General features: G+C 46.5%; 1 protein-coding gene across 3 annotated transcripts in view; it reads left to right on the forward strand.

Moving 5' to 3' along the window:
• SPEG (striated muscle enriched protein kinase) overlaps positions 1–23694 on the forward strand; it is a 1422155-nt gene that overhangs the window by 1314178 nt on the left and 84283 nt on the right. For all 3 annotated transcript variants that reach the window (XM_086954403.1, XM_086954404.1, XM_086954405.1), the window contains one exon: positions 3712–3935. In XM_086954403.1, the coding sequence (XP_086810529.1) occupies positions 3712–3935 (224 nt within the window). The remainder of the gene's footprint in view (positions 1–3711; positions 3936–23694) is intronic.

Raw genomic sequence — 23694 nt, forward strand, 5'->3', positions numbered from 1 at the left:
AATCATTGGAAGGCTATCTATTCAGACAAGTGACTGCTAGATACAATCCAACATGGTCACACCATAGAATTTGTTCAAAATCCTCCCAGACATCCTTTTCTAGGAGGTCACATCAACATTTAGAACTGTTAAAAAAGGAACTGGTCACTAATTTTCAAAGAGGAAATAGAGGAAGTCCCATTTAAGCATCAAAACAAAGAACTTCATTCTAAATTGTTTCTTGTCAAGAAGAAATCCAGAAAATGGAGGCACGTTATGAATGTAAGACTTTTGAACAAATTCATAAGGAAGCAGCCATTCAGAATTCTGTCTCAACAAGAGATTTTGCAACTACTAAACTCAGCAGATTTTATGACCTCACTAGATCTCCCAAATGTGCACTTCCACATTCCAATACATGGTAAACATCAGAAGTAATTAAGGTTTGAGGTGAGAGAGTGCCATTTTCAAATCAAAGTCCTTCCTTTGGGCTCCGGTCTGCTTTCATAATTTTCATAAAATATGTGGCGCTCATGGCTGCAATCTTGAAAAGGAACGGTCATCATGAATTCCCGTACCTAGACAACTGGCTCATCAAAGGTCCATCATTCCACTTTGCAAGAAGATCTATTATGGCCTGTCTTCGAATATTGAAGAATCTAGGTCTCAAATTAAACAAGGAAAAGTCTTCCCTAATACCACCCAGATTGTCGACCTTCCTGGAGCAGCTGTAGATATGGAAACTTGCCATGCTCTCTCTACAAAATAAAGGATTTGCTGTATCATATAATTATTGTCATCTCTATTAAAAAGAAGATTCATGTCTGTTCGGATATTCAAATCAATGCTGGTAATGATTACATCTTGCATTCCGTTGATTCCATATTGCCGGCGTCCAATGAGGCTACTGCAGGAACAATTAGATACCCTTTGGGTCAAATTCAAGAAACGTTCTAAGACATAAACTACATTACCCAAACATGAAGATAGCAATGACATAGTGGGAGAGAGAGTACAACATTCCGCCTGGTCTGTTTGCTCATTCCTACTCATCCTCCCTTTTTAATGACAACAGATGCTTACTTGAAGGGATGGGGCGCACACTTTAAATATTAAAATATTCGCAGCAAATGGAAATCTCTAGAGGCAAACATGCACATCAACCTTCTAGAGTAGAAAGCAGCATTTTTAGGTCTTCAATACTTTCGACTAAGAATAAAACATTCATCAGTCTTGGTATGTACAGAAAATACCACTACCATGTTTTATCTAAACAAGTATAGAGGAAAGAAATCAAAAATATTATCAGTGTAAGCCCAAAACATTTGGAAGTGGATTCTTCTTTACACCATTACCCTGTGCGTGGAACATGTTCCAAGAGTAGAAAACAAATGAGTGTATTCTCTCAGCAGAACTTCGAAGGAGTGCCACGAATGGGAACTAAACATACAACAGCTATCACGAATCATCCGACAATGGGAAACTCCTACTCTAGATCTGTTTGCAACTCTTCAGAAAAAGAAATGTTGAATGGTCCAAAGCAGATTTCATCAGAGCCATTGATTGGGGGCTCATTTCTCGTAGCCTGGATAGGAATGTTTGCTTACCCTTTCCCTCCTTCTCCTTTGATTTCCTGAGTTCTTTAAAAAATGAGACACAAACCTGTTAGACCTAAACCGTATTCCACACAGGGGAAAGCTACTACTATAGCCCTTGTTAGAAATAGTTGCATTTCAGACATCTGTAAAGCCTCTACTGGGAGATCAATTCCTACTTCCACTAGACACTATTGCTCAGACTCCAAAGTGGATACTCAAGTAGGGCAGACACCTTTTTGGGTGATTGCTAGAACTGTTCTCTATTTCTTGTGGGCTTGATGTTCTATTCAGTGCTTATGACTGTAGATAAAGATCCCCTGAAAGAGAAGGAAAAGTTAATCACCTGTAATACTAGTTTTCTTCAAGAGGGATTCTCATCAAAGTCATAAGCAACCCTTATACCTCCCCGGACAAGAAGTACAAACATTTTCAGCAATTTTTCACCATAGATCCTCTAATTTCCTTACCACTAAACTGACTTAGTTGTCACCTGCAGGACATGATGGGATGCAGGATGTATTGTGATGTTCGTAAAGCTACAGTGCCAGCTTTCTTAACTATGCTTTCAATTGCAGCCTATTGGCTAACAATGCCACACTCCTTTTATTTTTTTTAAGAGTTGTGAAAGATTTTCTATGGTCACTTTCTATAAGAGTCTAATTTGTATGCAATTGGCTTGTTTTTAAAGTGAAAGGTAAATGGAATATGGTCATGTTAGACTTTCTTTAGGCTGCAAATATATATATGTAGTGTACTGTTGTTCAAAGGTCACTACGTGCCACGTCGTACCCTCATATCGTCCAACGCTAACCTGTTAAAAACCCCTGCCTCTGTTTTATTCAGGCAGAAACCTTATTTAGGAAGTCCTTGAAAACCTGGATCTTTACGGCCCCCGACGCCCTATGCAGAGCACTCATTTAACTTCCAGTCTTAGCCACCTCTATCTGTCAGTGAACCCGCTTAGCGCCATGATGCTCCTCGGAGTGAAAGGTGTGCTATACAAATACGTTATAACATAACATAATATTTATAAAAAATTTTAAAAGTGCTCTGGGATCCCCGTGCGTGGGCGGAACCATTCAGTGCTTATGATTTTGATAAGAATTCCCCTGGACGAGTACTAAGATTACAGGTGTGTCCCATAAATCATGAGTATATCACAGAATCCCATCTTAGTTCTTGCCCTTCCAAAGGTATCCTTATTCAGCAGAAGAGAGTGATCCTCCACAACTTCCCTCTCACTAATCTTGAGGGTCTGGCTCCCTCTGGAAAAGCAGCCACTTTATTACTTTTCATAAGAGTATGGCCCTCATCTGTGCTACCCGGAAACATTCAGCCAGATAGCAATGTTCAAGCCAATGCTTCTCATTCAGACACTGGATCCTAAAGAAGAAGACAAACCGTTCCCTAACTCCCATCCTGTTTACATGGAGGCACGTCTGTACAGCTGTTTGTTTTGTGAATAATTCGTATCAGCGAACAGCATTACTTCTATTTTCTGATCTATGTGTGTACGTGGTATTTGTGTAGCACAACAGGGTCACAAACAAGCATACATTCGACAAGTGATCAGAGAGGCAGCTGGTTTGAGGATGGTTAAAGCATTGGGATCCATACTCGGAATATCATCTGTGGCCTCACACAGCGTCGAAAGTAATGTGTATAAAGAATCATAATTGTGAAGCTTGGTGGCAGTCCATTCCTACACAGTACAAACACTACTTTCCTCTATTTATCTAAATATGTTGTACATATTGTAAAAACCATGGTAGAACTGCTCTGTTGAGTGCAGTGGACTCCACCGATGCTGGGAGAGCTTCTCTAGTGATGTAGTGAGATGCAGGATTAAGAGTGTCAGAATCCCCATGAAGGGAACTGTATCCATTAAGAGCTTTACCGAGTTTATGGACTTCTTGTGATGGTACCGAGAAGGGTTTGAAATAACCCCTGTGAAGTGGAAAGGACCTTCAGAGCCTTTTTCCTTTCTTTCGTTTTCTCTACATTTGTGCTCTGTTCTCAATGTTCAATGAGGTGAAGTGCATTACTAATAGGTCATGTGTTCTTTGTGTTCCGCTGCTTGAAGTGGTTGGGTACACTCATCTGCCTCCTGCTTTGTCATCATTCTCCTCCCCAGGTTTCGGTACTCAGAGGACGACGTGGTGAATTACATCCTTCAAATCCTTCAGGGCCTCGAGTTTCTTCATGACAATCGTATCATACACCTTGACATCAAGCCAGAGAACATCATTGTGTCATACATGAACACCATCAAAATCATTGACTTCGGGAGCGCGCAGCCCTTCAACCCCCTGGTGCTCAAACAGCTGGGCCGCCGCGTGGGCACGCTGGAGTATATGTGTAAGTGAGCAGAAATACAAGAACGGGGTCTGCTGGACACATATGTGAGTGTCATGAAAGTGGGGCCTCCATGCAGCATATTCTAGAGTGTGCCTTAGAAGGGGGACAGTGATATCAATGTGCTAAGAAATGGCACACTGTGTAGTCTGTCTCCATTTTTAAGTGTGCAGTTGAGAGTGGAAAGGTTAAGAAATGCATAGGTGTTCCAAAGTGGTATATTGCTCCGTAAACCAGGATAATGTGTAAGCCGGCATGCGTTTATGTGTTCCAGTGGAAGAGATACTGTGAAATGCGTGTTTAAGTTTAACAGGGGAGGAGAGATATTTTGCTTACTTGTATTCGGTGTGCCAAAGGAGACCGAAAAGTGTATTAAATGTACAGGTATGTTAGATGAGGAAGTACTCTGAATTGTAGGTATGCCAATTAGAAGATAAACTGGAATTGATGTCAAATTGGAATACATATCCAAGTGTGCACTCAGGTATATATGCACGTTTGGGTATACACCTGTTACAACGCAACTTTTACAACTACCTACTGTTACAATGCAACTTTTACAACGCATACCATTACAACGCATTGCGCTGGGGGGCGCTCTAGGATAGGGAATAAGTATAATTTACTATCCAACACCTTCCCTTGTGTCCACGGGGACTGGAGTTAGAATAGTAAATTATACTTACCACTATCCAGCACCTCAAAGCGCTATGCGTTGTAATGGTATGCGTTGTAATGGTCGCGTTGTAACAGTAGGTAGTCGTAATGGTATGCGTTGTAACATGGTACATCCGCACGTTTGCTAAGGGAGAGAGCACCGTGGTGCACATAACCAGGGGAACATTGCATTACAAATTACATCAGTTACAATAGCGTACTAAGGTACAGTAAAAAAACAAAGCAGTTGAGAAAATGTATCGGAAAGGAGGGGAGGAAGGAGCCATAGCAGGGAGACGAGGAAGAACTGTGTCCAATGTCTGTAGAGACAAATAGAGAGGGAAAGGGGAGATGTGGAGTGAGAAGGGAGAGGACGAGGGGGAAGACGGAAAAGAGATAAAGGGAAAGTCGACCCCAAGACCGAGTGGGTAGGTGACGGCCACGGAGGTAATCCAAGGCCAGTCTCCTCTATAGCTCTCTAGGAATCTGCAACGGGTATCGGTCAGAAAATTTGAAAGAAAGGAGACAAGGAAAAGGCAGAACGGCAGAACTACGCAGAGGGGGGGGGGTGGAGAGGCAAGGAGAAGGGGAAAAACAGTGTCCAGCTGGGCAGGGGACGGTCAGGGGATAAACCAAGGCCGATCTCCTCAATTAGCTGAACAGAGCAGCTCCACCGGGCGTCAGACAAAATGCTCGAACTCCGCTGTCTGGGTAGGGGTCAAATGTACTCAGGGGAATGTCAGAATAGTGTGGGTGGGGGGGGGAGCCATGGTCCGAGAAAATTCCAGCAGTCCTCTTAATGACAGTATAGTTAATGTGACAACCTTATCGGACCTCCAAGATCAATCTTTTTGGAAAAGGCAGTGAAACAGCCCTGCTTGCCAGAGCACTCCTCTTGGAGTAAAGTTTCTCCACATACGATGCTGGATACCTAGGATTCCTAAGATAATGGTCCTGTTAGCGTCCCTAAAGCCCAACACTTTTAAAGGTAAAATGCCCGGATTCTGATGAAGAGTAAGTAGACAAACTCACCACAAGGGTACATGGATTAAGAAGGTGGTAGGGAAGGAAACAGCATATCCGACCAGGAAATTCAAGAAAATTAGAATGATTGGTGATGGCAGTATGATCATTAATCACATGAAGAAAAAGAGCAATATCATTGCCGACCCATGGTTCACGGTCCTTCATCTTTAATCAAAGACTTACAGCAGATGTGAGCAGACTACCACATCAGAATCCCTGAGCAGCCATGGGTTGCACCTGCTCCACAACCATCCATGCCACCACCTGCCAGGCAGCCTCAAATCCAGATGTCTCTTTCTTTGCCAAAGCAGAGTAGTCTGTTGCAACCACATACTGCTCCACAATGCCCTCCAGAGCCCCACAGGCAGCTGAACTTGGCAGATACACTGTTAGTTCCACAACAAGGTCCAGTACCCAGTACATCTATCATTCCTTTACCAGATGATCAGTTTTCAGATGTGGAGAAAGGAGAGGGTGAGACACAGGAAGATGTTCTACCTACCATAGGGACAGAATAGATAGCTATATTGTGACTGTAACCACTGAACTGTCCGTCCGTTCTGCCTCCTGCCGATTCACTGCCTGAGGATATCATGGGTTTTATTCCTTAATGGACACAGACTGTTCTCTATGACATTAGAAGGCCACAAGGCTAAACAATGAGGTTCATCCCTATCATTGATCTCATCTGGAATGAAAGGCTAAAGGACCTTCAGATACCTGCTAAGGTGTACTGAGTCTAGAAAAGAACTACAAGGATGTTGAAAACAAACCTCCACGCCAGGTAGGGCACACTTGAGTGCATTCGGCTATAATACAGGTACCACAAATAATCTCCGCCACATAGGCAAAGAAGATGGCGGGACAACATTAGACAACAAATATCAGCGGCTGCAGCTTCCACCGACTCCATTGCTATTCTATTGCTATTCTGGCAATCATTCCCAGGATAAAGCGAGCCCGCTCGGGCGGCCGGCTCTTTTCTCTGCAAGCAGCAAGAGAATGGAATGCCCTCCCATGTAACTTGAGGCAGGAACAGACCTTCCTTCAGTTTAGGAAGAAACTCAAAACCTTCCTATTCCCCAGAAATTAGCTTGCAGTAGGAATGTAGATCGGACTAGCCCAGGGTCACCGTTGCCAAACGCGCTGGGATGCCTACGGGTAGCCATGCGCTATATAAGTGATTTTACAATTACAATTACAATTACAATTCGGAGATACAACTGTCAAATGCAGCCAGACAATGCATCTTTCCTAAGCCTCTTCCCGGAAGTCAAACGTAATCACGGTAATCTTGCAAAAAGGCAAAAAAGCTTCCTCAGTTATAATAAATTCAGTTATGGACGTCTCTAGTACGGGTTTTAGGCAGCTAGCAAGAGGAGCAGTGTTGTACAGGCAGGACTGGCCGCATTGTACATTCCTCAGACAAGAGGTTTGAAGCAGAGTCATGGATGTGTCCTTTAATAGGGAATCAGTGTTTGGAAGTCCCACTTTTGTTACAGGGGGCCGATATTGCAAAACCGTCCCCCAGTGAAATAAACGGCCCCCACGGGCACAAAACTGGTCCCCACCCCTCCAGCTCCCCGGGGAAATGCCGGTGCCTGCTACGGCCAGTCCAGCCCTGCTTGTGATGAACACAGACTAGGGTGGTGAAATGAACAACTGGTTGTGCGACTGTTTCTTGTGGGTTCAGAGTCTGAGGGTCTGCGCTCCCTCCTCGGTGTGCAGGAGTGACTTCTGTTTTTTGCGGTGATAGAAGGAAATGGTAAAGAAAGGAATATCAAATAGGAAGATTCATCTGTGGACTTTACAGAGACAGGGAAAAGTGAAGGGATGAAATAGAGAAAGAAGCCAAAGTAGGACTTTTTTTTGATAAGGGAAAACACAACATAAGGAGGGATTTCAGATGGAGAAGAAAGGAAACAGCATGGGTCGGGGGGGAAAAAGTAAGAGAAAGCAAGAACCTACAGCCTCTTTGCTTGCTCACCACTTTGAAATGTCACCAGCCGCCACTGCTCAAAATTGTAAATCACTTAAAATCGTATAGCCCCCATGCCCTTCAATTCAAATCATGTGAGTTACATCGTGCAGTAAATTTAAACTCGGATTTTGATTAGCCAAAAAGCAGTAAATTTACTCAAAAATGTAAATTCCTCTAAAGTGTAAGTTACCTTTGTGAATCAGGCACTGAAAGGCCGGGGGCAATTTACAAAGTTCACAAACACTTTTTATAGTTATTTACACATGTAATTTGCTCTTCCACTTTTGAGTAATAACTTTTGGCTATTCACAAAATCTGAGTGTAAAGGTACTTAAAGGTGTATGGGTCTATTACATGTGTGAATTACTTAAAATTGTAAGTTACCTTTTTGAATAAGCTCTGCAGTTTGTGACTAGCCCCAGGGCCTTTAGTTTGGATAAGACATTTAAGTTACACTTTTGGAGTAAATTTACTCTCAGATTTTGTAAATAGCCAAAAAGTAGTAAACATACTCAAAAGTGTAAGTTACTCACAGATGTATGTTACCTTTGTGAATCAGGCCCCTGGTGTCCAAGGCCCCTGAGATAGGTCCTGACCAGGTCCATGGACTTTGGCAAAGATTCATGGAGCCGATCTGGGTTCAAATGAGAGCGCTTTGAATGATAATTGCAACTGGCCTCTTTGAAAGCCGGGTGTTTTCACAAAGAAAGACAAGTCCTCACTCCATGGCACCCATAAGCGTGAAGAAAGGGGCGTTTAGCTGACCTGCAGCTATGGCCCGTCCTGCAATGCCCTCCCATGACTCCGCTCCGGCGGCTGGCAGAGCGAAAAATACAATGGTAATAAAGCACTTTATTACCGTGTTATTTTTCACTTTTTCTGTACCCACGGGGAGGGGGATGGGGTGGCGATGATCCTTTGCCCAAATGGAGCAGCCTCTGCTGCTTTTGAGTAAGGTTACTACTTTGTGAATCAACAGGTCTTTCTAAACCCTGACTGCTGGCTAATAAAAGGAGTATTGTTTCAGTGCACAGAAACCTCCACAAAAATAGCCCTGAGGCTATTTCGGGGAGAGGATGTAGCCTTCCGGCTAGAGTGGTCGACCTCAAAGCTGGGGAACTGGGGGGCATATTACCAAGGAATAGCGATATTTATCGCAAAATGCGCTCACGTATTTTTTTTATCGCTGGGTATGTTAGCGGAGAAAACATGCTATTAGCAACGTTTTTCTCCATTGTGCTAAAATATCCAGCGATAGCGGCGAAATGCGTGAATATCGCTGAGAATGCAACGATATTCACGCATTAGTGACTAAATGCTCTTAGCCATGTTATCCACCTCCCATTGGATAACAAGGCTAAGAACTGGTCTGGGCATGTGTTAGTATTTGGAGATATTCGCGCTTAGCGCGAATATTTCCATCGCTATGCCTGCCTTGCTAATAGGCGATAGCGACGTTAGCGACTGCTTTCAGTCGCTAATTGGTTGGGTACGCCCACTTTGCATGTCATTAGCGATAAACATCGCTGACATGCAAAGCGGGCCTCGAACTGCTCGCTTTCGCCTAAAAGCTTTTGCTAACATCAGTTAGCGACAGCTTGCTAATAGGACAACAGAATTATCGCCGCTTAGCGGCTGAAAACGGCCGCTAAAGCGGCAATAATTGCCTATCGCCCTGCTTGATAATATGCCCCTGGGTTCAAGTCTTGGCAACGACGCTCAACATCCTGTGATTCTGGGAGAATCACTTAATCTCCCTGTGCCAAACAAAAATGGATGTGTCTGTCTGTAACGAAACTGGTGCTCATGTAAAGCATATATCCAATAAGGAGCAAAGAGGGTAAAGCCAGAACCTGAGTCGCCCTCCACTCATATAGTCATCAAAACAACAATGACCGGGACCTCATAGGCAACTTTATATAGATTCAAACGCGTAAATCATATTGTAATTTTACAATTATCTCCCCTTTCCTATATTGCAATTGGGGTAGAGAATACAGCGTTTATTTGCCAACTTAAAAAGCCATCATCCCAACTGCGACAGTCTCTATGAAAGCACCAAACAATAGTGTGCAACTACTATGAAAAAAGTGTGCAAAGGCGAGATGACCCCTCACGGACGAACCACCATCGGGATACCTGATAGGTACTCACCAGATAAGTCCTGTTCTCATCATTGGCGGTCATCAAACCAAAAATAAATGTGTTCAAACAAAGAAAAGTGAGTGCAGTGAAAAATAATCAAAATGTGTAATTAAAATGCATAGGTATGCACGTTACTGACTCTTTTATTCTTTAACTTCGTGCAACCTATCAAGTTAAAAAGCAATATGGCTGCTAAACATGCATACCAGTGCCACAAGCCGACATGTTTCATTGCCTTCTCAACTTGTTAGGCAATTTCTTCAGGGCTACAATTGTCTGCCACTGCATCAATGTTGAACACACCATTCATCGAGACTGTTGATAAAAACACAAAAATACATAATTTATATTTACAGCGAGCCCGTGACACTACATCTCATAAAACACATAACTGCACAGAAGTCCTCATGTTTACCCTTACTGAGCCATGGTGTCTCCTACCGGCCATAAGGATTAGTATAGAATGTAGGCAAAACCCCTCCTGTGAGTCGCCCTCTGCTCTTAGTCGATCTCTGTATCTAAAATAAGCAAAACATCGGATAGTGAAAGTTGAACTTTCATGCCTAAAAATTAAGCACAGAGTGAACCACCCAAAGTTCCAATTCCGTACGGATTAGGAACTCCTTCTGCCTCTGTGTCTACTCTCTAGTGCCCCCACTCTCTCCTTACCGACCAAGTTTGAATGAAGCGCGTTGTCTCTGCCCGTTCAAACATGCTTCATTTCCCTCTATATTTATTTACTGCCAGACTCGCTCGAACTCACGCCACCGCGTCTCTAACTCTCGCAAGAGAGTCGGCGCCATCATGGATCAGGGCGAGGGTCTAGAGTTTGTTATGACAAATCACTCGGATTGGCCTGGACTCTCAATAGAGAGTCGCCGCCATATTGGAACGGGGCTCGAATATGCAATTGCTACTCCCCCGATAATGTTTTTACACATTTGTCTGTTGATGAACAGCGATAAATTATAGTGGATAAGAAAAATTTCCTAGCTAACGTAACAGAAAGTTTCAATTCTATTAAGAACTAGGAGGCGAGGATTATGCAGTCCTTTCTTCTCTTTATTATAATAGCAATTCAAAGAAAAAAACCAATCAGCACATAACAACTGAACCACAACTCCCATGAGCACATGGGGCACAGTGTCCATAGTAACCATCAGCCAATAATGATGCCGTCCGTCGTATAATTATCCATGACGTCCCTTCCTCTTCCTCTTCTTCTCTGTGAGGAAAGAGCCCCAGGAACGCTCCTCAATCCTTCTGGTCTTGTCCTAAATCAAACAAGATAACCGTTATCCAGCTCTTCTTTCCAGAAAGAAATCAAAGAGAGGCAGTACACAGCATATACGAGAATCAGCATAGCCTTGCAATGTGAACAATTCTGAGTTCTAGAACATGTACACACTTTATTATCCTGTTCCAACACATCTCAGTGCATAAGCATAGCAGTGAAATAAATCGTAAATCAATACTTACTGAAGTACGAAGTTGTACGGGCGGGTCGAGACCAGCGAGTCTCGGGAAGGATAATCCTCGCCTCCTAGTCCTTAATAGAATTGAAACTTTCTGTTACGTTAGCTAGGAAATTTTTCATTCTATGTCAGGACGGAGGCGAGGATTATGCAGTTTCAAAGCTTATCCACCACCAGTTCCGCTGCGCCATAGATGGGCTTGAAGTAAAACTTTTCGAATGTGGATTCCGAGGACCAATCCGCTGCTGCCATGATGTCCTCCAGCCTACCGCCCACCTGAATGGCTTTAGAGGCCATTTCCCCTCTCGTGGAGTGTGCTCCAAATCTAGTCACATCCACCCCCGCTTCAGTCATGATCCAACGGATCCACCTAGCGATGGATGGCGCCGACACCGCCTTAAACGGCTTCTGCAGAGCAATGAGAAGCTGTCGTTCTCCCGGAGGGCGGTACTCCACCGTCATGTCCTCATACGCCTGGAGGCAGCGCACTACACACAGTTTTGGTTGATCCGGAAACGTCGGGTAGGACACCGATCTGATATTAGTTTTGGTCCTTCTAGCAACCGTGAAAGTAACTTCCTCCGGAGTGAACATCAGTGCCGTGATATCCAGTGCCTGCACGTCGGAGACGCGTTTGCACGAAGCCAGACACAGTAAGACAGTAAGATCGCCAACTTAGATGACAATTCCTTCCTGTTCAGATACTGGTTATCACGCCAGGAGCAAAGGAAGCGCAGGGTGATGTTGACATCCCAGAGATTTTGATATCTGGGTTCCGGGGGCTTGGAAAGCCTAGCCCCCTTCATGAGTTTGCAAACCCAAGGATGTTCACCCGCCGGTTGCCATCAATATGGGCATGCCCCGCTGAAATGGCGGATCTGAAAGAGTTGACAGACCGATAGGCCAAACCCGATTGGGCAATTCAGCCAGAAAATTTAAAATGTGGGTAACGTCCGCCCCCACGGGATCGGCGTGTCTTCCCAGACACCAACGACACCTCCACTGCCAAGCCGATCAGTACCGCTTGACCGTACCTGGGGCCCAGGCTCTGCTGATGAGTTCCTCAGCGTCCGCTGAAAGGCGTCCGTCTTGCCAACGTCCCCTGAAATCCTCCACGCCATGAGGTGCAAGGTCCCTTGAAGTACCAGCGGGTGCCCCTCTCCCAGGGGCCAGAAAGTAATGAAGGGAACAAGGGCAGTTGAATCGGACAATCCCACGACAGTTCTAGCAGTGGGGGAAACCAGGCCTGCGCCCGCCAGAAGGGGGTCACCAGGACCAGCGATGCTTGTTGACGGCGAACCTGCGCCGCTACTCGAGGAATCATTAGAAAGGGAGGGAAGGCGTAAGCTTGTTCCAGCGACCAGATCTGTAAAAATGCATCGACCGCCGTCGCCTCCAGGTCCTGCCTCCAGCTCACGAACCTCGGGAGTTGACGGTTGAGACGGGAAGCGAACAGGTCCACCGAGAACGGACCCCAAGTGGTCATCAAAGCCTGGAAGACCGCAGGGTGCAGTCGCCAGTCGCTGAAATCCTGGAAGTTCCTGGAATGCCAGTCTGCGATCGAGTTCTGAGTGCCCGGGAGAAATTCCGCCGACACCGAGATCCGCTCCTCCAGGCAATAGTTCCAGAAGTCCTTCGCCAGGCTTGCCAGAGCCCTGGACCGAGGTCCACCCAGGCGATTGATGTATTGCACCGCCTACACGTTGTCCATGCGCATCAGGATGCAACATGACACCTGGTACTGGGTCAGAGACTTCACCGCAAAGGAGCCCGCTATGAGCTCAAGGCAATTCATGTGAATCTGAAGCTCTTCCTCCTAACAGCGGCCCCCCATTGTGATGTCGCCGCAGCGAGCTCCCCAGCCCGCTCTGCTGACATCCGATTCGATGATCAGGTCCGGGCTGGAGCCGAAAATCGCTCTCCCGTTCCATGCACTCATGTGCTCTATCCACCAGCGCAACTCCGTCCTCGTTTCCTCCATGAGGGAAATGAGTTCGGAGTACGTGAGTCTTTTCCGGAGATGCTGTGCTTTCAGTCATTGAAGGGCCCTGTAGTGCAACGGGCCCAGAAAAATCGCTTGAATCGAGGATGAGAGGAGACCCACGATTCGAGCCAGGTGCCGAAGGGAGATTCTGTCCCTCCGAAGAGTCTGGGAGAGTTCTTTGCGAATCTTGGTCACCTTCTGCTGCGGAAGACTGAGGCAAGCAGACACCGAATCTATGAGGAACCCCAAAAAAGTCAATTGTCTCCTCGAAAGAAGCTCAGACTTCTGAGCATTCACCACAAACCCCAGGTCCTGGAGCAGAGCAATAGTCATGTTCAAGTTGGAACGAAGTCGGTCCGGCGACTGATCTATGATCAGTATGTCGTCGAGATAGATGATCATTTGAACGTCCCTCTCGCGTAGTGTTTTCACCACTGGCCGCAGGAGCTTCGTAAAGCACCATGGCGCCGACGAGAGGCCGAACGGGAGTGCTTGAAACTCGAAGACTTCCCCGTTACACAGAAACTGTAGAAAACGCCGATGAGGCGGAAAGATAGGCACCGTGAGGTACGCATCCTTCAAGTCCAGGCGAACCATCCAATTCCCTTGGAGGAGAATGTCGTGCAGTAGATGGATTCCCTCCATCTTGAAATGGCGGTAAACCAGCCATTCGTTGAAGTCTCTTAAGTTTATGACCGGGCGAAACCCCTTGTCCTTTTTCTGAACTAGAAACAGGTTGCTCAAGAACCCCGAAGGGTGAAGGCGCGTCCTGCGAATTGCGCCCTTCCTGAGAAGTTCCGACACCTCGTTGTCGATCAGGCTCCTGTCCTCTAAGGAAAAGGTTAACGGTCGAGGGCGAACTCTCTGGTGGGGAGTACCGTAAAATTCTATTCGGAAACCCCTGACAGTCTGGAGAACCCACGGGTCTGAGGAGATTTTGCACCAGTTGTGGAGATAATCCTTTATCCTCCCCCCCAGCACGGACGGGGAAAAAAGGGTAACACTCACCGGATGGGCCTCCCGGAGCATGGCTCCACCATGATATCCTCTGCCGCGCCCTTTGCCAGCGCCTCGACTGGGGTAGAAGTTTCCCTGGCGGCCATCGTTCCAGCCGTTGTTACGCCGCTGCTGGTTCTTGTTATTAGGGCCTTGCTGGAACTGGCGGCCGAAGGAGCGACCCCATCCTCTTCTGACCCCTGCAAAAACCCGTCCAGGAAAAATCTTTTTGATGGACGTCTGCGCTCTGTCTAGAGCCGAAAAAGTAGTGACAAACTTATTCAACTCCTTTATAAAGGGCTCACCAAACAACTTGCCTTGTGCAATAGGCCCTGCCTCCGAGGTGGCTAGATCTCCCAGCTTAGGATCTATTTTGATGAGGAGAGACCTCCTCCGTTCCACTGCCAACGCACAGTTCGCATTGCCCAGGAAGCATAGAGCCCGCTGTGCCCAACCTGCCACGACCTCCGTGGACATCGCTGTCCCCGATTCCTTGGCCCTCTCGGCTAACTGGATGATCTGGGTCACGGGGCCCACGGCGTCCAGGAGCTTATCCTGGCAGTTGCGCCAGGAACGATCTATGCCCTTCCTAGGGTCCTTCATAAATTTAGCGAAGAACGCATCAAGCTTCACGTCGATGTCCGGGGTGGCTGCCACTCTGCCCTTTGGGCGAGGGCACTCTCCTCGCATGCGGGTCTGAACCTCCTTCTCCAGGGGTTGGCGAACTTTTCCCGCCACATACGCTACAACCTTGGGATCAGGGGTCCATTCCGACGATCGTGGGTGGTAGATTTTTGTCGGATCAAACATATTGGGAGTCTTATCATCCCCTTCCATGGACCCCGAAGACTGAGACGCCGGGCGCCAGGGCCGCCCGGTGTACTCATCCTCATCTTCCGAGGAGACATCGTCCTCGGTAACACCCTCTCCCTCCACGGGGAAGCCATCCTCATGGTCCGGGTCTGGGGCGACCTCGTCGCCATCTTCTCCGGGGTAGAAACCCTCCCGGCAAGGTACATGCTTTAGCGTTTGCGCACTCTTGCGGAAAGAGTCCCTCAAGCGTTCGAACTCCTCCAGGTGCCCCGCATGACGCTTAGCGGACTTTTTCCCTCCACTCTACGCACCTTTGGGTCCGCGGTCAACAGGCACTGCGTTACCGAATACCCCGGGGACACTTTGATGAGGGCATCCACTCACTCCTGCAGGGGCGCCAGCACAGTGTCCAGTGCCTGAGAAAGCGTGCGACCAACCTCCGGTGGCAAGGGTTGGGTGCAGCAAATTTCCCCCGCCTCTTGAATGGGGGGTTTTGAGTGTTCAGCAGATTGCATTCTTTGAGGGTGTGAGTACAAAACACCTTATGCCTAAAATCCAAAAAGGTAGCCCCCTCGCCGGTGCTCTGACAGCCTGTCAAAAACTACGTGCGGTACCTGTAAACCGCCACTAGGTGTCGTAGCGCACACAGCGCATTCAAAAAAGCACCGAGCCGGTGTCAAAGGCGAGGGTTGGTGAGGCCGGTAACACTCTGCCTCAGCTCGCACACCGAAGGACGAAAAGAACCGCGAGCGCAGCCTTCTCACAACGGTGGCACCCCACAGAGCCGAGGAAGCGCGAGGGCGCGCTTCACACAGTCCGCGATATATCGGCAGTGACGGCGCAAGCAGCGCTCGTCGCTGGTCAACTGCCGGAGGTAAAACACAGAGAAAAGCGCACTACAGAAACAGCGCTATTGCACAGGCAGATAATAATAAATCACTACCACAGTACGTCAGAAATGAAAAATAGAGTGACTTATCTGACGAGCAGAGAAGAAAGAGGAAGAGGAAGGGACGTCATGGATAATTATACGACGGACGGCGTCATTATTGGCTGATGGTTACTATGCCCCATGTGCTCATGGGAGTTGTGGTTCAGTTGTTATGTGCTGATTGGTTTTTTCTTTGAATTGCTATTATAATAAAGAGAAGAAAGGACTGCATAATCCTCGCCTCCGTTCTGACATAGAATTACAGTAGTTATTTTATCCCTCACCCTATGAAAACCAGAGTGGCACCACAACCACTGTGACATGTGGATGGCTCATGTAAAGCACTCTGATACCTTATCTCTGCAAGTCTAGTTTGCGCTATATAAAACTCTTAAGATAAAAATGTCAGAAATTATGTATTTCTGCAAACAAGCAAAAATAGTCTCTTATGACGCATACATGCATACAGTTCCTGGGAGCTATCTTGGACAGCGACAAGGCAAAGGCCTCCTCCTCAGAGAAGGAGTGAACCGCAGGGAAACTACACGGAAGACATTTCCGTGCTCTTTTACTAATCTTCACTAAGGAGGCGGTCTTCTTCTATCCCCCGTTGCGACACTTTTCTGTCACTTCGGATGAGAACCTGCGGGAAGAACTCTACGAGCAATGAACCTTAAATGCGGGCTGATCTGACAGCTAAATCTGAGGTACTCCAAGGACAAAGGCAGTCCTCCCTGGTGGACTCTAAGTGAAAGTAAAACCATAGGTGTCAGGCAGCATTTTTAGCATGACAACAGGTGAAATTGAAGTGACTCTGACAACTAACAGGCACTGCAAGATTAGACCGGTATCTTCTAAGTGCTCCTCTGCTGTGCAGTGAAATGCCTGCATCTTTCGAATGCATGGCCATTACTTTATAGATTCCCTCTGAGATAGCATTATATTTCTCAACTGATTTCAATACCCAAATCCCTATCATAAAATACTAACATATATCTCGTTAGGTTTAGTATATATATTAATGTAAAGCAATTGATATTTAATTAAGTATCCAATTATTTGGTTTGCATTCATTTACTCCACTTTGCCACAATCACTTAATTTACATAAATAGCTGTTACTTCATTTTTACTCCAACTTGACAATAAGTGTTTCACAATATTCTTTTATAGCTTCATTAGGACAAAGGGCAGTAATTTATGAAGTTCATACAAACGAATAAATCCACTTTATTATGAGATGTACGTCTCACAATCCTCGGGGTTCTCAGTTTGTCAAATTTATACGGCTTGTTAAATTAAAGTTTTCAGTACTAATGTTGTCATGAATGACTCACACGGTCCTGTTTATTCTCCATTATCTATCCGTTTGGCTTCTCAGGTCATGGTTTGGTCATCATGATAATCTCTTTCAGGACAGTAGAATAATGATGTCCACACAGGAAGATGCCGGCCTGCATGGAAAGAACGAAGAGCTCAAGACAATGCTTACACTCCTTTCCTCCCTGATCAAAGCATCTTTGGGACTGATACAGTTGCACATCAGTACCTCGTAAACAAACGCAAGGGCAGGATTGCACATCCTGTCAATAAAAGCCCAAAGACTGTGGGACTGGGCCCTACAACTTCAAATGTCACTATCAGCAGAACATTTACCACTAATACACAAGAGCTGAGCCTCCTGAGAGAGTCACAAGTGGAACCTAAATGAATGCCAACTCGACAAAATCTTCGGACTCTGGGGCAAGCCATGTAGTACAGTTTCCACATAGATGATTATGCACTGGAATGCTTTGACATCAAATGGTGTCATTTAGGCATCTTAATGGTGGCGAAGCCTTGGCTTGTTCAATCGGTGGTGTAGATGTCGGGGGTGGAGGCCTTGGTGTATAAGGAGTCAATGTCCTTGGTAACTGTAGGAAAGTATGATCTGCTTTCATGGTTATCCCCACTATTTGTGCTGGTGTTATACTGTTTTCTGACTACTCTGACTGGGATCCTGCTAATCAGGACTCCAGTCACTCTGCTCTCTCCCTAAATTTGACAATGGTAAGTACTTTGGTACCTCCACAATTGGCTACTGGTGCACCCTTGTAAAGCCCTAGTATATGGTACTAAGGTACCCAGGGCATAGTTACAGGTACACCAGGAGTCTCCCATCTGCTGGAGCATGTATAAGCCACCCGCGAGAGGCCACTCAAACTGTGACAATAGGCCTGACATTGCAGCCTGTTTGAGTGGGTGCTTGCACCCCTCACCACAGATATAAGTTTCCTTATATCTGAGATCACTACCCTTAAAACCTATGTCCACCTCTATAGCAGGCTCTTTAGTCCTGCGGTCAGGGTGCTTGGTTACAAGTGTGACAATGCCCCTGCATGAGTATGACACCCCAACAAACCCCAGAATCGATTCTCCAGGCTTTGTAAGTGCGGTTAGCCATTTAATACATATAGTGGACATCAAGTCAATTACAATATGACTAAGTATATATTGGTTGCACCAAAACCGGTCATGTTTGGGATCAAACATGTTGAAATTCTACCCCTAACACTGATTCCAGTGTTGGATGTAGTATCCCATGTACTGGGGGCCTCCCCTGGGGTGCCCCCCCTTTATCCCGGTACCACCCTTTCAGGGTCTAAAAACAAGCTAGTGCTGCTGCCGACCGCAGACACATTTCTGCCCTGCTGTTGCTGTTCAATAGGTTTCCTGCCACAGGGAGGAGTGACCACCTCCTAGACAGGACGTAGTGTATAGGGTTGGGGAGGGGGGACTTGCCAGCACTACCAGATTGCTTGGAAGGGCACATTTGGTGCCCTCCTTGCATAATCCAGTTTGTGTCAGTATAGGGAGCCCTTGGCTCCCACACTGGTGTGAAACTGGACTAAGGACATGTGAGTATCCTCCCCTCTGTGCAGCCCCTCCTCTGGGAGGGATCCTTGAATCGTCCTAACCCGTTTGCTAAGGTACTTAAGGGCTTAACTCTACAGATTTGTTGTGGGACAAGATTCAAACTCGAAACCACTTCACCTTCAACCATCTGGACACCTTGGACTTCACCTGGGACCGAGACTGCACCAAAGAAGACTTCGGCTGCTCATGGTCTCTCTGTTTTGCAAGTCTTGTTCGTCATCTGTGCCTGTGCTTTATCCAGGTTCCTGTACAGGCCTGTGGGCATCAAAGACACCCAAAGGAATCTCCCTTGGAGTGAATGAGTCATTCCCCTACATCTGCAGGCAACGCAATGAAGCTGACCGTTCTGCTGCTCCTGACATCCCACAGACTTTGAAAAAGCCGTCATGTCCGTGGTCCAGAATGAGTGTTAAGCAGCTTGTTTGACCAGAACTAATCATATAGTGTTGGTCAAACGAAAAAGTACCTCACAGTGTAGGTATAAAAATAGGTATATTTAATATACTCACTCGCTAGCACATTGGTATCTCCTACCCAGAGATATCAACACAATGCACACAATACTCCAATTGTAAACAGGTAGGTAAGAACAAATACACAGTTATATCCAGGGTGTGACCTAACTATGAACTAAAGAAGTGGAATGCAAACTGCTTCTGTAGTCAGGACTTGAACCAGAAGACTCAGCAGAGCTGGGGTCAGAAGGAACCACCCAAGGTAAGTACCCAGGAACCCTATGGAGGCTGTGTGCAGAGTGGAAACACCGCTGAGTACTCAATGCAAGCCAAGACCACTAAATTCACCATAAGGGTTGTCTGAATTAGTGCAAGGTGCTTCACTTAAATGAGTGTGCACCTTATAGTAAGCCATCCTCCTACAGTAACAAGCTGAAAAGGTAGAGGCTTATATGTTGGAGTTGCCCTTGAGCGTCGACGAACATCTCAGTGCAGATGGTTTTGGTGTCAACCAATGCTCCTCTGATAGGTCGGAGTGCTTAGAATGGTGATGGTGGCATCTTTTATATTTCTTCTCCCTAGAACGACCTCTGTGGGGGGTCCTATTCTCAAGAGGAAGGTAGTGAAACAAAGGAACGCTCTTTTGTCTTCTGTTTCTTCCTTTCTTTTGCTGCGCTGGGTTACTCAAGTGTCCCTCTAAGAGAATATCTTCTATTGCTATGGGTTATTTTTGATAGTTTTTGGGCAAAAAAGGACATTCTGTTACAGAATAAGATGGACAGATCACAAATAACACATGTGGGTCAGATGCAACCTTCTTCGTCTCATTTTTTTTTTTTTTTTTTTTTTTTTTTTACAGACTTGTAGAGCGCATGGCTGCCCATAGGCGTCCCAGCGCTGATAGACAAGAACCTAGCGAGAGATGCTTTATGGGAACAGCCATGTTTTAAGTGCTCTACGGAATGTAAGGAGGTTAGGTTGGGCTCTGAGGTTAGGAGGGAGTGAGTTCCAAAGTTTGGCAGCGTTGAGTGAGAACAGTCGGCCGCCTGAGCGGGCTTTTCTGATCCTGGGAACTGAGGCTAGATCGCAGTTGGAAGAGCGGAGAGTTCTAGAGGTGGTGTGGGGTGAGATGAGATTTTGGAGTATGGGAGGGGCCTTGCCATGCATAATCCTGTGGGTTATGCAGAGAGCCTTGAATTGAATTCTCTCTTGGATGGGGAGCCAGTGGAGGGCCTTCAGAGACGGTTTAGCTGAGCAGCGACGATGGGTGCCTGTGAGAATGCGGGCTGCCGCATTTTGGGCCGTTTGGAGTTTTGCTAAAACTTTTTTGGGGGCCCCTAGGTATAGGGCGTTGCCATAGTCTAAGCGAGATAGTACAAGGCCGTCGATGAGGAGTTTGCGGGATTGGGTCGGAAGCAAGGGTAGAATTTTTCTTGCTGATCTTAGCAGACCGTGACAGGTTCCAGCGGTTTTCTGTGCTTGGGCTGAGAAGTTGAGTTCTTCGTCTAACCAGATGCCCAGGCTTTTGATTTCTGGTTTGGACACAGGGGGGGGGGCCCCATAGCTGACGGCCCTATGGAGATGGACGTGTATAGACCTTTGTTGCCCAGAAACATGATCTCAGTTTTTTCGTTGTTCAGCTTGAGGTGGGAGCTGCTCATCCATTTTGTTATTTCGATCAAGCAGGTATGCAGGTTGGGAATGGAGAGGTCCTGCTGGTTAAGGGAGACCACAAGTTGAGTGTCGTCGGCGTATGTCAGAAGTTTGATGCCATAGGGGGCGACGATCTTCTCGAGGGGGGACATATAAACATTAAAAAGGGTTGGGCTCAGAGACGAGCCCTGTGGTACCCCGCAGTTGATGGCTGTGGGTCTGGACGTAAAGGTGCCCTCTGTTACCTGAAAGATTCTGTTTTTGAGGAAGGATTCTAGCCAGGCCAGAGCCGTTCCTGTGACTACAAGGTGTTTGAGTCTCTGGATCAGGATAGCGTGGTTGACGGTGTCGAATGCGGCGCTAAGATCCAGGAGGATCACTGCCACTGATCCCCCTGAGTCTATGATCTTCCTTGCCTCTTCGACTACCGCCAGTATTGCGGTCTTGGTGCTCTGGCCTGGCCTGAATCCCGTTTGGGAGGGTTCCAGTAGTTTGTTAGACTCAAGGTATTGGGAGAGATTTTGGTTAACATGTTTCTCCGCTATTTTGCTGACACCTGGGAGTAAGGAAATTGGCCTATAGTTGCCGAGTTCTAGTGGATCAAGGTGGGGTTTTTTGAGCAATGTTTTCACCATGGCTCTTTTCCAGCTGGGGGGGACAATCCCTAGGGAGAGTGAGTCGTTGATAAGTTTTGTCAGACTAGGAAGAATAGTGGGTCCGACTAATTTCAGGATGTTCAGTGGAGCAGGGTCGGTGGGGCTGCCACTTTTAATGGAATTGAGTATGCGGAGAGTGGTATCAGTTGTGAGCGGAGTGAAGTCTGACAACTGATTGTTGGATGGGTTAACATCAGGGGGAGCACTGAGGGCGTTCAGGGAGGTAGGGGGGAGTGAGTTAATGATTTTAGCGATTTTAGAGTTAAAAAACTCTGCCAGTTCATTGCAGCGGGTGACTGAAGGTTCCACCAGAGGGGGGGGGTCAGGTGCTTTGAGTAGTTTCCTTGCTATTTGATAAGTTTCCCGGGCTGAATTGTGCGAGGATTTAATTTTTTCCTCGAAGTGGTTGATTTGTGCAACTTTGATTGCTTTTTTGTAGGTGAGAAGAGTAGTTTTATATTCGGTTTTCCTGGTATGGTCGAAATTTTTTCTCCATTCTCTTTCTGACCTTTTGCAGTCTTTTTTTAGGAGTCGCAATTCATCAGTGAACCAGGAGGAGGTGGGTTTGTTCCGTGGATTACTGGAATTTTTTTTGGGGAGAGTTTTGTCTAGGGTGTTGGCAATCCAGGCTGAGAATTCTGCATCAGCACTGATGGGGTTGTTGTTGGGTGCAGGAAGGGAACTCTCTAGGTGATGTTTCCAGGTTTCTACCTCAAGTACCTCAAGTCCCATATGACTTCACAAAAAATTAAGGCTTTTTGGAAGCAAAATACTCCTGATGGTGTTAAAACTCAAGGAATAAGTACGTTTCTTTAAAGGATATTAAAGGATATTAAGTGAAGTAAAAATGGTATTGTGTTTGCGGTTCTTCACATATTTTAAACAGTGTGCTACTTGTGTTACTTGTTTTTAAATACCTTCACCTTTTGCGTGCTGCTCCTTGCACCAAATTCGCCAGTCCCTGGTCCACCGCAGAGTGTGCTGTTTGTGTGGAGGCACGTGGCTCCACCCTCCTCTCCCCATTTCCGCTACCGGGACATATTTAATCGGCATGTTTTACCAGCCATGCAGCGGATGGGCGCAGCGGACGCACGCAACTGGTGCGCCAAAGGCAAGCCCGTCTGTGCCCATCCGCGCCAGGCTTCGCCAGACGCAACACATGCTGCTAATTTTAGGAAATCATACCATACTTATACCCAGAATGAGCTGCTAGCAGTCAGGACGATGTCCGTGAGGTGCCTAGTCCATGGGTTGGAGAGGCTAGAGGGCCCTTCAGCTGTAAATGCTGTGGTTTTAAATGTATCACTCCTTCAGTTTCTCAAGATTTTCCTCCTTCCGCAGGCAAAAGTTTGACTATTTTTCATTTGAATTGTCGCTCTTTGGTAAAACATTGCGCTTATGTCTTGAAACCGAATCTCCTGATACCTTGTTTTCAACTGAGACTTGGCTCTCTGAAGACTCGGTGGCGATTCTAGGGCTGGCACTCCCGGAGGGTTATGTCATTCATACCCTTAATAGAGACACGAGAGGCGGGGGTATTGCGGGTATAGTTAAAACCGGATACACCTGCACCTTCACTAAACAGCCCATTTTGGGCTGTGAATGTGCTTGTTTTAAAGTTCCTTTTAATTCCAATTACACCATGACTAGTTTATTGGTATACCACCCACCGAGCCTATCCAAAGCCTTTAGGGAAGCGCTTGTTGAAACCGTCTGTAATTTGGCGGTCAATACTCCTAACTTTCCGTTCCTGGGAGACCTTAATCTTCATTTTGATAACCACCTATATGTGGATGTGGCCAACTTGATGGGGGATTTAGAGACTTTTCAGCTTGTTCAGCGTGTCTCTGGCTACACACACTCGGCTGGTCATTTGTTGGACCCTGCTTTTTTCCAACATTTCATCTCTCACTATCCAACCGCTGGTCCCTATGGCCTGGTCGGACCACTTTTTGTTCCCTTTGGCTATTCAGGGCATTGCACCTATGCGTAAATTAGAACCCCCCACTCTCTTAAACGCCCATGGCATAAGTTAAACTGGGATCAATTCCAAGTCCATGTTTCGACCTCCGTTT

The sequence above is a fragment of the Lissotriton vulgaris genome, chromosome 2_1 (assembly GCF_964263255.1).
Source record: "Lissotriton vulgaris chromosome 2_1, aLisVul1.2, whole genome shotgun sequence".
NCBI classification, from domain to species: Eukaryota; Metazoa; Chordata; class Amphibia; order Caudata; family Salamandridae; genus Lissotriton; species Lissotriton vulgaris.